This window comes from Rhipicephalus sanguineus, chromosome 4 (genome assembly GCF_013339695.2).
Source record: "Rhipicephalus sanguineus isolate Rsan-2018 chromosome 4, BIME_Rsan_1.4, whole genome shotgun sequence".
Taxonomy (NCBI): domain Eukaryota; kingdom Metazoa; phylum Arthropoda; class Arachnida; order Ixodida; family Ixodidae; genus Rhipicephalus; species Rhipicephalus sanguineus.
The window spans coordinates 47,150,052-47,165,197 of NC_051179.1; the positions used below are offsets into that span (position 1 = coordinate 47,150,052).

At 49.6% G+C, this 15,146-nt stretch overlaps 1 protein-coding gene across 6 annotated transcripts in view; it reads left to right on the plus strand.

Moving 5' to 3' along the window:
* LOC119389906 (eukaryotic translation initiation factor 4 gamma 1) overlaps positions 1-15,146 on the plus strand; it is a 126,998-nt gene that overhangs the window by 48,809 nt on the left and 63,043 nt on the right. For all 6 annotated transcript variants that reach the window (XM_037657331.2, XM_037657332.2, XM_037657330.2 and 3 more), the window contains one exon: positions 11,457-11,535. In XM_037657331.2, coding sequence (XP_037513259.1) covers positions 11,457-11,535 — 79 coding nt within the window. The remainder of the gene's footprint in view (positions 1-11,456; positions 11,536-15,146) is intronic.

Genomic DNA, 15,146 nt, shown 5'->3' on the forward strand with positions numbered 1-15,146 from the left:
ATCACTTTCATTAGGTTTCGGCAGTTCTGGCTAGAGTCCAGCCAGCACTGCATATGGGGAACCCGGGGCCTGCAACTAAAGCTGAAACATGCAGTATTTGGGAGTACATTATGAAGATTTCAGGCCTTGTTTGGCTTTGGCAGCATTCTCGGGTGTATGTGTGCACGGAACAGTTGCGGAGGACCACTACAAGGGATGTGCTCACATAGAGTACAAAATTATCAGCCTCCCGTTGAACCCGCAGTGAACCCGTTGAAACTTCTGGAGCACACATCATGACAAAAATAACTTGCTTCGGCTCATTTGCGGTCGCCAATGCAACTGCACTCATTATTAGCGGATCATGGATGCCAATTTGGATGCAGTGTTGGGTCTTTCTGTGAGAGCCCAGTTTCATGGCAGACAGTGGTGTAGGTGCTTCAGTGCCTGCTGCTGCGCTGTAGCAGTATCAAACACGGTGGGTGCAATCGTGGACATGCACAATCCAGCTTGTGCCAGATTAAGCGGACCCTTTCTTGACCGAAGAGATAAGGGCACTATTGCAACATTGATGCTGCATCCGCAGAATTTTCAGTGTTTCTCACCTGTGTATCAGCCTTGTTGAGCGCTAGCTTGTCGTATGGCTGATGTTTTGTATTTGCCCCACTTGTCTCTAGATTACAGATACTGCTGCATGGATGGTAAGTATTTGCAAAAGGTGCACCTCACCTCTCATCTTCTTCCTAATACAAAACCCCAGGCTTATTTAACTTTTTTTCCAGTAAAGATGGGATAAAAATTGAAGTCTTGTAGGGCCCCTGCACCCACACGCTCGCTCATTCTACTGAATGCTCTGTGATCATTGCAGCTGAATGTGAGTCGGGGTGCAGCTGAATGGTGTCGTTACCACTTGAGTGAAATAATGCGCTCGGGCAACCGTAGCACATTGTAGCTCGTGCTCTTTGCTGCAGCATACAGTAAAACCTCAGTAATTCAAAGTCACTGGGACTGTGAAACAAATCTTCGAATTAAAGAGGGTTTGCTGTGCCTGCTAGTTTGGGGCTTTCCAGCAATACGCGGTCCCAATTTTGCCGCAAAAGGATCAAACTGTCGTGGTTACTGAAATGTGTGCGTGCAGAAAAGTCTACTTGCTTCACTGCAACACAGTGGTGAGACGCGGGAAGCATGTCCCCTGCTCCTTGCAGCGTTCAGCACGTCATGATGTGAAGATTCGACCATTCTTTCTGATAAAATAAACAGTGTAATAATGGCCAGTGTGCCTGAATTCACGATGTGTTCGAACTCTGTTTTCGAAGTAGGCATTACAGGCAAGAGCTCCGCCAGCAGTGCAAGTGCACAAATTGCTGGTGCAATCGCCAATCGGAGGTTTGCATACTACACCACGAATTCCATCAGACCGTCCTTTGTTTTTTCTTTTCCCAGAAAGAATGAGTAAATCATGACGCGCTGCAGTAAAGCACGTTTTTGCTGCAGGCACACAGTTCAGCTAAGCACATGACCGTTATTTTTCTTTTTGCGTTGGCAGCAGCAATGCTGGGCTGCTTCACCTATCACTCATTAGTATCACTACATTGCATTGCCTTGCGTCTCCTAAGGGCTGTCGTTTCCGCGAATTCGCAGCAACATCGGAATCGGGAATTCACACATGGCACCCAAAGTTTTCAAATTAACTGGTCTGGTGCGGACTGCCTCTTGAAATTTGTAGTTCCACATTTTGCACCGCATACGCTCGACTCCTCTCATCTCTTGCAAGTTACCTCAGTTTCCATCTGTGTAAAAAAAGGCTTGTTAAGTGTCACTGATCCCGTTAATCGGGTGTGGCAATCGCCGGGCGGATTCTAAGGGCTGGCGTCACGGCCCTCCGAAAACTCACCACGAAAGCACGGACAATTAGAGTTGGTCCTTTGGTGCGCCAGCGAACGCCGGTTGTGGTCCAAAGACCGAGTCAGAGCGGAGAGTCGACAACACAAACGAAAACGAAATATATTCTCAGTTAAGGGGGGACGCGGCTTTGGCATCGCGAAATTTGGGCAAAAAATCGATTTTTTGAAAATCTCATTTTCGCATTCCGTGACCCCTTTTCTATCTAATTTCGAAGTTTCGTCCCTGAAAACGGCGTAGAAATGACGTAAAAAATGTTTATCGAAGCTAGGGTGGCGATGAATATCACGGAAATTGCGAAAAAACGGCGTTTTTCGAGCCGCGATATCTCCGCATCCACGTAACCTAGCGCCGCCATCTTTGTTTCTATGGATAGCGCGATTCTTCCGTTTCAAATTTGCCGCCTCGGCCGGCTGAACCAGGCAAGAGCAAGCGCACAGCAAGCCAAAGTTTAAAGGTATCACGACAGTTTCCGATTGGCGACGCGCGTCACGTGACTGTACGGCGGCTCCGCATTGGTTGCCCGTGCGGTCGCTTGTAGCAATCGGCGCAAAGGTCGTCTGCTCTATGCGCCGATAGCGCTGACGGGCCGCTTACTACGTGTGTTTTCAACTCGTCGCGGCGTGGTTTCGAGATCGCATCGCGCTGCGATAAGGCCGGTGCTCGTGAAAGGAGAAAAAACGTTGTCCAGTTTGGCGCATCGCGGTTCCTGCATGCGATCATGGACCGGCGATCGTTCAAGAAGAAACGCAAGACTGCGCAGCGATTTGGTGCTCGTAAGTCGAAGCCGCCGATCGTGAAAAAGAAATCCAGTCCGGCGACTTTGCGAGCAGCGACGGCGGCGTGCGGCACGACGAGGACTCGCAGCCGAGCACAAGCACGCACGGAGCATCGTCCGCGAGCAGCGACGAAACAGTGCTTTGTGCCGTCGGAGGAAACATCCGTTCGTCGTTCCGCGCAGGCTGCAGACATCGCGGATGCTAAGCCTAGCACTTCGCGCGAGGATGTAGACGTCGCGGATGCTAAGCCTAGCACTTCGCGCGAGGATGTAGACGTCGCGGATGCTCAGCCAAGCACTTCGCGCGAGGATGTAGACGTCGCGGATGCTCAGCCAAGCACTTCGCGCGAGGATGTAGACGTCGCGGATGCTCAGCCAAGCACTTCGCGCGAGGATGTAGACGTCGCGGATGCTCAGCCAAGCACTTCGCGCGAGGATGTAGACGTCGCGGATGCTCAGCCAAGCACTTCGCGCGAGGATGTAGACGTCGCGGATGCTCAGCCAAGCACTTCGCGCGAGGATGTAGACGTCGCGGATGCTCAGCCAAGCACTTCGCGCGAGGATGTAGACGTCGCGGATGCTCAGCCAAGTACTTCGCGCGAGGATGCGAGGCCGTCTACCAGCACCACCAGTAGCACGATTCGGGCCCGATTACAGCCTCGTTTCGTGTCAGCGGAGGCATCTCGCGAATGCGCTGCGGCTGCTCAGGAGTCCCTAAGAGCAGTGTCTGCGACGGAGCGCAAGATGTCACTGATGGACCAAGGGGACGAGAGTGACATCGAAGCGTAAGACGAAGATGAGTTTTTGCTCGTGCAACGCGCGGCCCTGAATGGTCAGTTTGGCGGTGCCCTGTGCCCGCAGTGCAAAGAGCCGGGACTCAAGATGAAGCACGGAACTAACCACGGGTTAGCGGTAAAAATGGTGCTCACCTGCACTACTTGCGGCGCGGACGCGAAAAATGCGTGGTCGTCGCCGCGAATGGAAAACAGCAAGTCATTTGAAGTCAATATTCGGGCCATGCAAGCTATAAAAACGATTGGAAAGGGATCAGCTGCGCTCAGCGATTTCTGGTCTGTGATGAATTTATCACATAGGGGAATTCACCCCAAGACCTCCATGCCTACACCCAACTTTGCACATCTCTTGGTCTCCAACCTGGACGCCATGCACTTCGTAGAGCAGCCGAAAAAGATGCCATGCGGGAAAAAAAAGGCTGCGAAAGCTCATCAGGCTAAAGGTCAGATGGCCAAGCGACGACGCACTGCAAAGGACACTAAAGACTAAAACCCTGGTGCCTATTAGGCATGTAAACGTGACGCAAAACTTTGAACCTCGTTTTCTCAATACTGTTTTTTGGGCATGTTGCTCAGCTCGTGGAGCAGATACCTTCGCAGCTACTTGACAGATTTTGATTCTGTTTCTTTTGTAATGCTCCTTGAACTGTGCTTCAGGGGGCTGCGTTCTTATTTTTTTAATTTAGTCTTTTAAAAATTTTTGGTGGGGTTTCTTGTTTGTAGTGCAAATGTGCTCATTGAAGTATCAGTGGAGAAAACATGAACTACAATTTTTAGTGTTGCAAAAATATTATTTTGAAAACGCAGCCCCCTTCAGCACACATTCGCCTCTGCACAAAGTGTTTACCAACTTTTTATGTCATTTTTTAAACTCTCCAGCCGCTCCACGAGGTCCAGTAATGAAATTATTTGTTTCTCAGGAAGTTTTCGTGATTTCATCTTCAAATGTTTATGGAAGCATCATGAGGTCATTTTTAGTCTTTGTGCCAATTTTCATCAAGATCTAACCAGAAACAAGAAAGTTCGTTCCGAAAGGCACGTCCCCCCTTAAGGCAATGCAAATAATACAGACATGCACACTCGGCTGGTACCAGTTACAACTTCACAATATAATTCAGATGGTGTTCACACAACGGGAGCTAAACAAACAGATCACACGCTACGAATGCAATCGCATGCATTACAACTATTCAACGACAGTTAAAGTCCTGAATAGATAATGGCGTATCCAGTCCACAATACTTGGACGGTAATCGAATGCTTCTCTTCAAGGAAACACTCACGCCAGCTCCAGCGTTGATCGTCGTAGCTCAACCGTCGTCGTGACTTGTCACGACTCACACGGTGTCGTCATCGGATTCTTCCAGATCGACGATCGACTGACTGCACACCATCATAAACACGTCTTCTTTTGGCTAACGGAGCCACACTTAGCGTAATTTCATCATCCGGGCCGACTGACTCGCTCACTCCTTCGCTGACTGTCTGACCGTCGTCGCACGCTTTTATCCCTTCTCCCCCGGTTTCTAGAAGCGCCGGGAGAGTTCTTCGGCGTGCAGTACAGCTGAGGCTAGAGAAAGGGGGAGAGCGTTCTCGTAGGTTCGAATCGCGGCGGCATCTCTCGGGGATGCGTCCACCCTTCCTTCTAGAAACATCCAGGCTTTGCCGGGCGTTTGATCGCTTTGTCTGCGTCTGGCTCGAGTGGGCGAGGAGGATGCGGCGGGCCGGCGTCTTTTGATGCTTGTTTTTTCGTCGTTCGCGCTTCTTGGGCGAGCGGCTCGCGCCGTTCTGTCTCTTAGCCGTTTGAAAGCGGCCGCGCGTGTGCTTTATTGAGCGCTAATTTGTGACATTAAGAAGACCTTGTTCTCTATGATCTCGAAGTCTAAAGAAGCTATCGTAGTCTTGATTATAAAAGGGATGCATCCCCTGCAAGCGCAATTTGCACTGTCGGGTGCTTTTACCGCATGTACTTTCTTGCAGTGAGCAAGCTTCTGCAGCACATAATGCGGCTGCCAGTTATCTTTTTTGCCTGCAAGCAGCTGTCTGTTCCGTAATAAACAAGACTTCTGTTGAACCAGTGTATACGAGCGACTGAAGTTCAGGTTCTCTCTTCTACTGCACCCACTTTTAAATAGAAATCTTGCTTTTTTTGAATGTGTGTGTGTTCATCTAGTTTCCACATTTTGTTCTGGCACTGGATGGAGAGCAGTGGCAGGAAAACGGGCACGATGTTTTGCTTACATTCACTACCACAGTTTGTTGGACCCGAGTGTCTTTTGGTTTTCCGCATGCCATACAGACACTCTAATGGGTGCATCGTCGACGTAGCATTGTATCGTGAATGTGGTCGCCGGTTCTCGGGTCTGCCAAAATTAGTTTTCTCCCGGCACCTTCTAGCTCAAGTGTTCCTTTACATGTGTACTTTGTATAAAAGGCTGAATATCAATGTAATGTGAAGTACCAAATTTACCAGTTGTTACGACGAGGTTTAGCAAAGTACATTGGGAGCCACTGCTATTTTCGTTCATTGTCGCTATAGCTTTAAGAAATTCTCATACTGATCCCAACATTCAGGAAGTTCAGGAATGACTGTTCAGAGTGGGTTCGACTGTTCATTGAATTACTTTATGAGCAGAGGCTGGCTGACGTGAAAGAAGTAAAGGAGCACGAGTAATGAGCATTGCGTACATCGACAATCGCCAGATACTTGTGTAACTGCCAATTCACCGCTCTTTATAGACACTACTATGGCTAAAGGTTTGTCGTGCTTGTGTGGATATTGCACATTATTGGACTTGAGGTGAATATAATAGTTGGTTCTGAGGCAGTACAAACGTGAGGCACCGGAGTCTCATAACCAATACACCTTGTTGTATTGGTTATGGTGGTACTGGTTAGCACAAGGAGTTGCATAACCTGCCGGAGGAGGCAGGTTATGCAACTCCTTGTGCTGAAAGCCATTTCCTTCATATGATTGCATGCCTTTCCCCTTGGAAGGCATGCAATTGCAGTCACATCGTTGCCATCCCGCCCCTCAAAGGTTTTTTTTTAACACTGTGCCCCGTTGGCCTAATTTTTGGCGGGATTTGGGCCTTCCTCGCGCTCGCCCGAGAAGCGGGGGCTTGAGACGGGGTCCAGGAGACCACATCGGGACCTTGGAGGGCGCGTATGCGTTCTGGCCACTCCAGCCGGCGGCGATCCTTTGTTCTTTGTCGCCGGCCGGTGGTTGCGTCTTGTTGGGGCTCCCTTCTGCGATCTCGAAGTCCCGAGGCAGCTCCTGGCGATCGTGCACAGTGTGTTTCTCTCAACTATTCCTATGTCTGTTCTGTTTCTTCTGCTCTGGGGTGCGAGATCGAGGGAGCTCTGGCCGAAGGGTAGGTCGGCTCTCGGAACTTGGTTCTTTGTTCGTTTGTTTTATAGGTGTGCCATTCGCAGCTATTAATCGATATTGGCCTCGAGGCCCACCACTGGAAACGCCGGCGCCACCGTCGGCGTGACGTGCTTGGCAGGATCACGTGGCCTCAGCGGCCGCGTCGGCTGCTTGTGGCGCACTACCGCGTGCTTTGAAAACTAGTTTCAAGTCCCACATGCGCTGCGGTCAGTTCAAATTCAGAAGTTTTCTCTCGTTTTCTACTCAATTGAAACCATTGTAATAGAGTGGCTGCCTCCGAAGGCGACGAACATGGGGCTCTACCGCTCGGTGCCGCAGTGCCGCACTTACGCAAAGGAGCCCAGTGTCGGCCTGCACTGGTAACCGCGGGACAAGAAACAGCGTGAAGCATGGGTTGTTAAGCTAAGAACCGGCAAGTTGCCATCCGCTACGAGTCTTGTGTGCAACAAGCACTTGCGTTACGAAGACTTTTGTTACTGCGTCGGGCTTGCGATGTTCGGTGAGTAGCAGACAGCGCGCACTGAGACGATGGCTCGCGCGCGCTTCCCGCCGGCAAATGATGCTTATCTGCCACAGGATGGTAAAAGCGCTACCTTTTACCATGTGCGATGCCATCTCAAAACCCTCCAAAGCGACCTCTTGATCGTCGGCCCCATGCTCGGCATCCACAAAATCGGCTGCAGATGCGCACGTCATTGTTTAGATACGTTGAATTAAAAAACGCACAGGGTCCCTTATGCATTCGTTAAAGATGACTACAAGGCGAAAGCCATCTTCTTGTCAGTCGATGTACTGATTCCCCGCGCCCCCCTCCAAAAGCGTTCTGCACCTAACGCGGTTTTGCACGGCCTCCGTGACCGATCACGGAGGCAATGCAAAGCGACCATGACGTGTGAATAAGTCATCATGTGACGTAATAATGACTCTACATATTTTAGCGATCTGTGACGTCATGATGTCATATGGTGACACCATCACGTGACGATTTTTTGCATCACTCGTGTTGACGCCGCCGACGCGGGACGCCGACGGGCAACCTTCCTATTTGATGAGGCATGTATTGCTTCATAAGCTACATAAATTCTCATATTTTGCGGCCTAACGTTCACAGCGCGGTGCCAAAACGCGCTCGTAGCAAAAGCGAAACCATCAGTACGAACATACATGCAGACGCTCATACATGCAGAGGCACCGTCAGTCGTCGCGAACCCGTGCGATCGCTGGCTTGAGGCTTCTTTCTGTTATGCTCCGTTTGGTTATACAGGCAGTCTACTCTAACGAGATATTTCACATAGTTTGCACTCAGCGAGTGACTACCTTTCACGCAAGAAGCAGGTTCAGGGGTCTCCAACGCGGTGACAGCGTGAAGCGGGTGCTCGGTTTTCTGCAAAGAGACAGCGACTGTAGACTATCTTTTGCTTTCAGTTCGTCGAAATTGATTATTTTGACAGTAAAGAACACAGTTCATTTCGAAAGTACCTACAGAAATGCCCTGGAGGGCTTCCGCGAGGTGTTTTTGTAGAGCACAGACAGCCAAACCTATGGGGAGCGCGCCGGCGGTATCCTGCCTAGCACGCAATTGAGGCGCGTCCGATAGAGGGCGACTCCGTAACTCCTCGAGGCCAATACTTTGTAACTTGTATTAGCTAATATGTGTTATGTATAATTGTTACGCACAAATGGTTGTAACGAACTATTGATATCATTGTACTAAAATCCCGGTTATAACCCACTAATTTGGAGTGTCGCCTAGGGTCTCCCTCACTGCGTGTGTGGGCTCGTCGTCCCTTCATGTTGATAGGTCAAACTCGTGCACAGCAGTGCGAACACTGCACGGTGCGAGACAAACGAGGACGCGGCACTCTGCATGAAGCTCGCAGTGCTCGAACCTGCGGTGGTGTTCGGCGTGTACGGCTAAGAGTATAGGGAACCCAAGCTCAAGTTTGCGGCGCGACGACAGCGCCGCGCCAGCCGCGCTGCGGCTCTGTCGGAAAGCTCTGAACCTTCGCACGGCCGACTCAGCCCCTTTCACGGTAGCGGTAGCGCACGTGCGCACGCGTTCTTCTCTCGGTGCGGCTAACTGGGAGGCCGTCAGATGGGTACGTTGAACCGAGAGGCTTGCTGTGCGAAGCTGCGCATTTCCACGATGGCAGAAGCGACCCCGCGGAAACGCAAGCGTGGTCCGAAGTATTGCGGTTTAGTGGCCAGCCACAACAGTGCAGACAAGGCACACGATTCACGTGTTAAATTGTATCGGTTCCCGGGCGTGTCGCACGAGAAATAAAGGCGGGTGTCAACTTGAGCTTGTTTCCGAAGATGAGAAATAAAGGCGGCAAGCGTGGATAGCTGACAGCGCTGTCTCGCCTTCTATTTTGGCTGTCTGAGTTCATCGCTTTCGTTCGTTCCGACTACCTGAATCGGTAAGTAACGGGGCGCATGCACGCAGCGACTACAGTAATGATTACTCGCTGTCTTCTCGCATTGTTAAAGTCCAGTTACGGTTGTAGGTGAAGCAACTTTGTGTTTTGATTCCCCGTGCTCGTGAGACCTACCCGTCGTTGTTGAACGTTCACATTCGCGTTATATCATTAGCGTTGCGCGGTTGGTTGAATTCAACTGAACTCCGCACATTGTCAGAAGTTCGGCGCCTGCATTTCACGCGTCGGGAAGGCTGCTTTGTCACGCCGGAACGGACCTCTGTGCATTTTCAGCAAGCCTTGACATCGTTCTGCAGGTTTGCTTTATTTTTGTCACTTTATTGGGGTGATATATATTTAAGCCGCTAAATATAACTGGCACTTAATACATGCTTTGCAATTGCAACCTTGAAGTAACCACCTTCTGACTTTGTGCGATTTTCTAGCCGCGTTCACGCAACAGGTTTTATACGCCTGTCAAGTCGATATCATAAAAAGACTGCAAGCATGACGCGAGAGCCGAAAAAAACGAGGCGAGCAGTTCATCTTGCTTCACAGTGGTTGAAGCTCAGCTAGCTGCCTCGCGTCTTAATCGGCGGGTGATTCTCCAGCGGCACGGAGGACTTGACTCTAACCTTCTCAGGAAGCAGTGCCGTGGCCGTATAATCTTTTTTTCGCACGCCGCAAACGTTTGTTCACGAAAGTACACGGCTGCTACTGTAAGCATGCCATATCAAAACAATCATATGATTCGTAGTCCACGCCGCAGAACATCGATAGCGTGTACGGCTTCATTTCTGAGTGCATGTGGACCATTATTCATCTTTAACGTGACAGAATGATACTTACCTCGAGGTATACGTCCTACACGGTGTAATCGCGACTTGGGAAATGCATTTCGCTTTGAGTCTGGCGTCGTTGTCGTCGATAGTCTGCTCTTCACCGTTAAGGTGATTGACGAGCCTTTCTTCTTTTCAAGTTCGCTTTTCGGAAGAGCCAGTCAAGCTTGAAGATCCTTTTGAAGCCGCACTGCACGCGGTACATTGTGAGACGCCGCAAGTGCACCGCGAGAGCTCTGCACGTGCACGGAAGCGAGCGGCAACGCGGTGGAGAGAAGGGAAAACGCTCGCTGATCACGCCCCAGTTTCTCTTTTTCTGCCAGAGATGGCGCTGCCTGTCAAGAGCAGCAGCGCCGCTAAGCGTTGCTTGGGAAGCCTATATATAGCGAGGCTGTGCACGCTGGGGGTCAGTAAAAGCAATAACAAGGGCAAACGCCACCACATCTGAACAAAGGATCGGTGCCGGTCAGAGAGACCAAAACGCATATGCACCCTCAGAGGTCCCGATGTGGTCTCCCGGACCCAGTCTCGCGCCCCCGCTTCTCGGGCGAGCACGAGCAAGCCCGCAATCCCGCCAAAATTAGGCCAATGGGACACAGTGTTAAAGGGACACTAAAGTGCAACAATGAATTGGTTTAGATTGATAAAGGGTGCTCGGAGAACTCTTGTGTCGTTTATTTCACCACCATAGGTTTATTATTAGAGGAGAAAACAAAGTTCAGTTACATTTTTAAATTTCGCGCCGAACTTTGTAATTCGCGACGTAAAGGGTTTCAAAGAGCATTTAACGTATTTTGGCGCCACTGGCTCGACGAAATTTCCACAAACTCGTCATGTCAAGTCTCTGGCCCCCTCAGAGGACAATGTACTTCGATTTAACCGATTAGGAGCTACGTAGGCCCAAGCAGGCGCTGTCAAAAATATGTGACGTCACGGCAAATGGTGCGGGAATTCCAAGGTGGCGTCGCCACCTGTATTTTCTTTTCGCGCTTTTTCTCGCTTATTAAGCGTCTTCTCGCAGCAAGCGTGGTGTTTTTGGTATCGTGGAAGACTACTTTACTTATGGGAGAAAAATCGTTTTGCTCTTTAGTGTCCCTTTAAACCTTTGAGGGGCGGGGTGGCAGCAATGTGACGGCGATTTATGACCAGCTGCCATCCGGTCGGAGGAGACTGATGTGAGAATTCAAGGGAAAATGGTGTCGAGCAACTGGTGCGGACGCCTGGATTCCCACAACCGATGGGCATACTGTGGAACATGAATCACTACATGCTGCCTTTTCAAACGCGCCATTGCTGATGTGTGTTGTCGGTGCCTGTTTTAATGATGGCCTTTCTCCTGATGTGGTGTTTTCGCAGCCGTATTCTCAACGGCCTGGCCAGTTCAACCCAGCAGCCCAGTACACCGTTTACCAGTCATTCCTCCAGCCCCAACAAGGTAAGTACTTAGGTTGTGCTGGACCAATATTGCCGATGACGGGGACAGTGTAGTTTGTAGCATAGTTCACTACAATTACCTAGAGGGCAATTGTTAGGCCACCATGGAAATGATGGGTAGTACATTGCCAGTTTCCTTAGCAGGCTTTGTTGTGTCGCTTCAGTGAATCTGAGGATATAATTAGTCTGTTTATTACTGTCTAGCATGTGAAATGCAACTAACTCCATCTAGCATGTGAAATGGCACAGAGAACTGTGGCGCACTTCTGGCTGCTGTTCATTCACCTGCTGCATGCGCTACAGTCATCGTCATCATTGTCGTAGTCTTGTGGCAGCGAGAGGCGCTTTCTCAGAGTACATGAGTTTGCCAAATTGACAGGAGTATAAAGGAGTACGGATCTGATTTTGAGACATCGCAAAAGGGGCATTTTTCGTTCGGGTTGTTGAACAACACACTGGAGCCGGACAACTCGTGTAAAATATTTTGCTTGAGTATGAAGTTTTCGTTGCTGAGCATATACAAGCCAGCCCCACTGTAATGGACATAATCCCAACGACACAGCACAGTTCCACTAAGTTTGCGGACTCTGCACCCTGCATGCAGCCTAAATCATGGAGATCACTGCTGGGGTCGCTGGACTGCAATTCACTCATCGTTTATGTGCACCACGAGCAGATGACAAATCTGCCTCTAGAATGCCGCGCTAGTACGCTACTGTAATCGGCGACTACTTTTCTTGGCAGTACTGTGAAAGCTCCAGAAACTAAATGCATGCTTGCTACCCCGCCAAAATATGGTACTTAAGGGGGGACGCGGGGATCAAATCGCGAAAAATGGCAAAAAAATCTATTTTCTGAAAATCACATTTTCAGTTTCTGTAGCCCTTTTTCTATCAAATTCCAAAATACCTTCGCTGAAAACCACGTAGAAGTGCTATTAAAAATTGTTGCGCCCGCTGAGGTGGCGAGAATTATCGCGGAAATCGCAAAAAAGAAAGCGTTTTTCAAAAAATTATAGCTCCGTAACGACACGACCGAGCACCACCATCTAGGGCTTGTCTGAAAGAGCATTTCTCTGTCTTCAAATTCCCCGCCTCAGGTGGCTCCTCCATTTAAAAACAAGCGCACAAAAAGCAAACGTTTAAAGGTCGTTTCGAGGCCCCCGATTGGCCGCGGCCGCCATGATGCTCCAGCGCGCCTCGCCATTGGTCCGATGGTCGCTCCCGGTGTGCGTCGTCTGCGGCTTCCGCGTTGCGGGGTCACGGCTGTCGAAAATCACGCTAATTACTGAAGCGGTCGCACTCGTTTTGTGTTCGCTGGTCGAGGATAATTACGCGTTAGCAGCTGCACCCGGAAGCTCAATCATCGGACCGTGCATCAGACTGCGATAGCCCGACGCGCTCGTCGCGAACATCGCAGAAGCACGTCTCGGACCTGTGTTGCATTCACTCGTCGGACCCGCGGTTAGAAGTTCTGCCCGTCGGCATCTCGGACCTTGACGAAGACCGCCGCGGGACGACTTTTTGTGCTCGTGATCGAACATGACTAACTTTGAAACATCGGGCACCGCGGCAGCGCACACCGCGACCGTGCTTACTGCTCGGAGTCGTGGCTAGGCCTAACTACGTTCACGGCGCCGACGAATTCGAACTTTGCGGGGAAGAACATCGTGCTAGCAGACATGCGAAAGCGAACAATCCGCAATGCGCTTTGTTGTAAGCAACTAATGATATCGCCCGCTGGCAGCTCGGAATCGCTGATCGGCATTTGACGCATCGGCAGCTGCGCCGCGGACCCCACCGCCACGGCCGCTCGATCTCCCCAAGTTCGTCGCACAGCGATCGCTCGAAGCACCGCGACAATTTCGCGCGTCGGCGGCCCAAAATGCGAGGCCAAGCATATTGCACGCCGATGTTTCATCGCTGCGGCTTGGCATATTGCGCATCGCCAGCAAATGCCGCCACCCAGCATATCGGGCACAGACTTGCCGAACCCCGCGGCCGAGCACTTCGCGGGGAAATAAGCACTCAGTGGTGATGTAATTTAGGCGCGCTTCAAGCCGTGCATGGTATCGCAGCAAGCTTTTGTAAATGTACTGAAATAATGAAAGCCTCGCCGACTACCATTACCACGACCGGGTGAATGATGAAGCGTATCAAGGCGTGGGTGACAAATGAACTTGTGTAAAGGAGTGGACGAATTTTTATCTGCCAAATTCGCTTCATTAAGGGGAGACACTGGTCTCGAAATGAAAAGTTTTATTATTGGAGATATTGTAATGAAATGTAGTGTAGTGATGATGTGAGTGTTGATGTAGTGGGTCAGTGTGTGGCCGCAAATGCACTGTTTAGTGCTCCAAGAAAAATATAGTTCTAATGTGACGCAAAAATATACACTGAACCATCGGAATGTTTCTCCCATTCACAATTTTTCGTGAATATAACTTCCTAAACGTGTCAACAATGCAAGCGAGCATCATTGACGACTTCCCCCCTCCCCCTCTTCCCCGGCTACGGGCCTGGGTTGATGAGTCGCTTCGGCAACACTGGAGTTACACTCAAACCTCATTGTAACAGTCGCATATGCCACGAAAATAACTTCGTTATACCCGAAAATTCGTTATAAACGTTTATTCATAACACTGTATTTCTGACAAGACTATTCCTCATTTACTTTGTTATAACCGATAATTCGTTATATCCATGTTCGTTATATCGAAGGTGTCGGTACCCCTTTAAGGGGGAGGAGGCACTTTGACATAAAGCATCTTTTTATTTAAGTTCGGATGATGAAAACTTCAGTGATAATGTATTTACATGTGTAAATATCAAATATGAACTCAGTTTTTATGTAGCCCTTACGACTATTTTTTTTAATCGTTAATTAAAATTTCGTTTGAGCACCTTTTTAATAAATTGGCTACTCGGATCCTGCTGAATTAAATGTTGCTGCATTCTACAGTTATCAAAGAGTGCAAAAAGCAAATTTCATGGTTCTAGCTTTCCTACAACAAAAGTTATGAAGCTTCAAAACCCGCCATTCGATTACCGAGAAAATGTATTTTTGTTATTTTCTCTCTTGTAAAAACTTGCGCTTTTCTATAGTAACATATGACACTTTGTTGCACTCACTAAACATCCAGCTTTTCAGTAATACAAAAATGATCAAAATCGAGTGTACCAAGGCTGAGAAACACTCGCTAAAAGAAGGAAAGGTGGCCAAAAAATTGAAACTGAGAAAAAAGCAAAAAACAAAACTCTGTATCTTCAAGGAGCGCTACACAAGTAAAAATGCTTTACTTTGCAAATAAATGCCTTAGAAGACACCAGGAGAGTAGCCTATCACATTTTCCAATCGAAACGGCCCCATTGCATGTCCTTTCAAGCAGTTTGTTGATTGCGGAGAAGTCGACGATGCCGTAGTTAGCCGCCGACGGGTCAGAGCCCTCGCACGCTGTTGCGAGCGTGCGCAGCTTGCGCTCGCTAGCGGAAGTTGCCGATAAGCCGGAGATCTTATCTTCAGTCTTTTTCTGCTGTTGGGGCGCACGATCGGTGCTAGTCAAGAACGTCGTGTCGATCCTTCTACCACGCTTCCTATCACTGACGTCGTCGA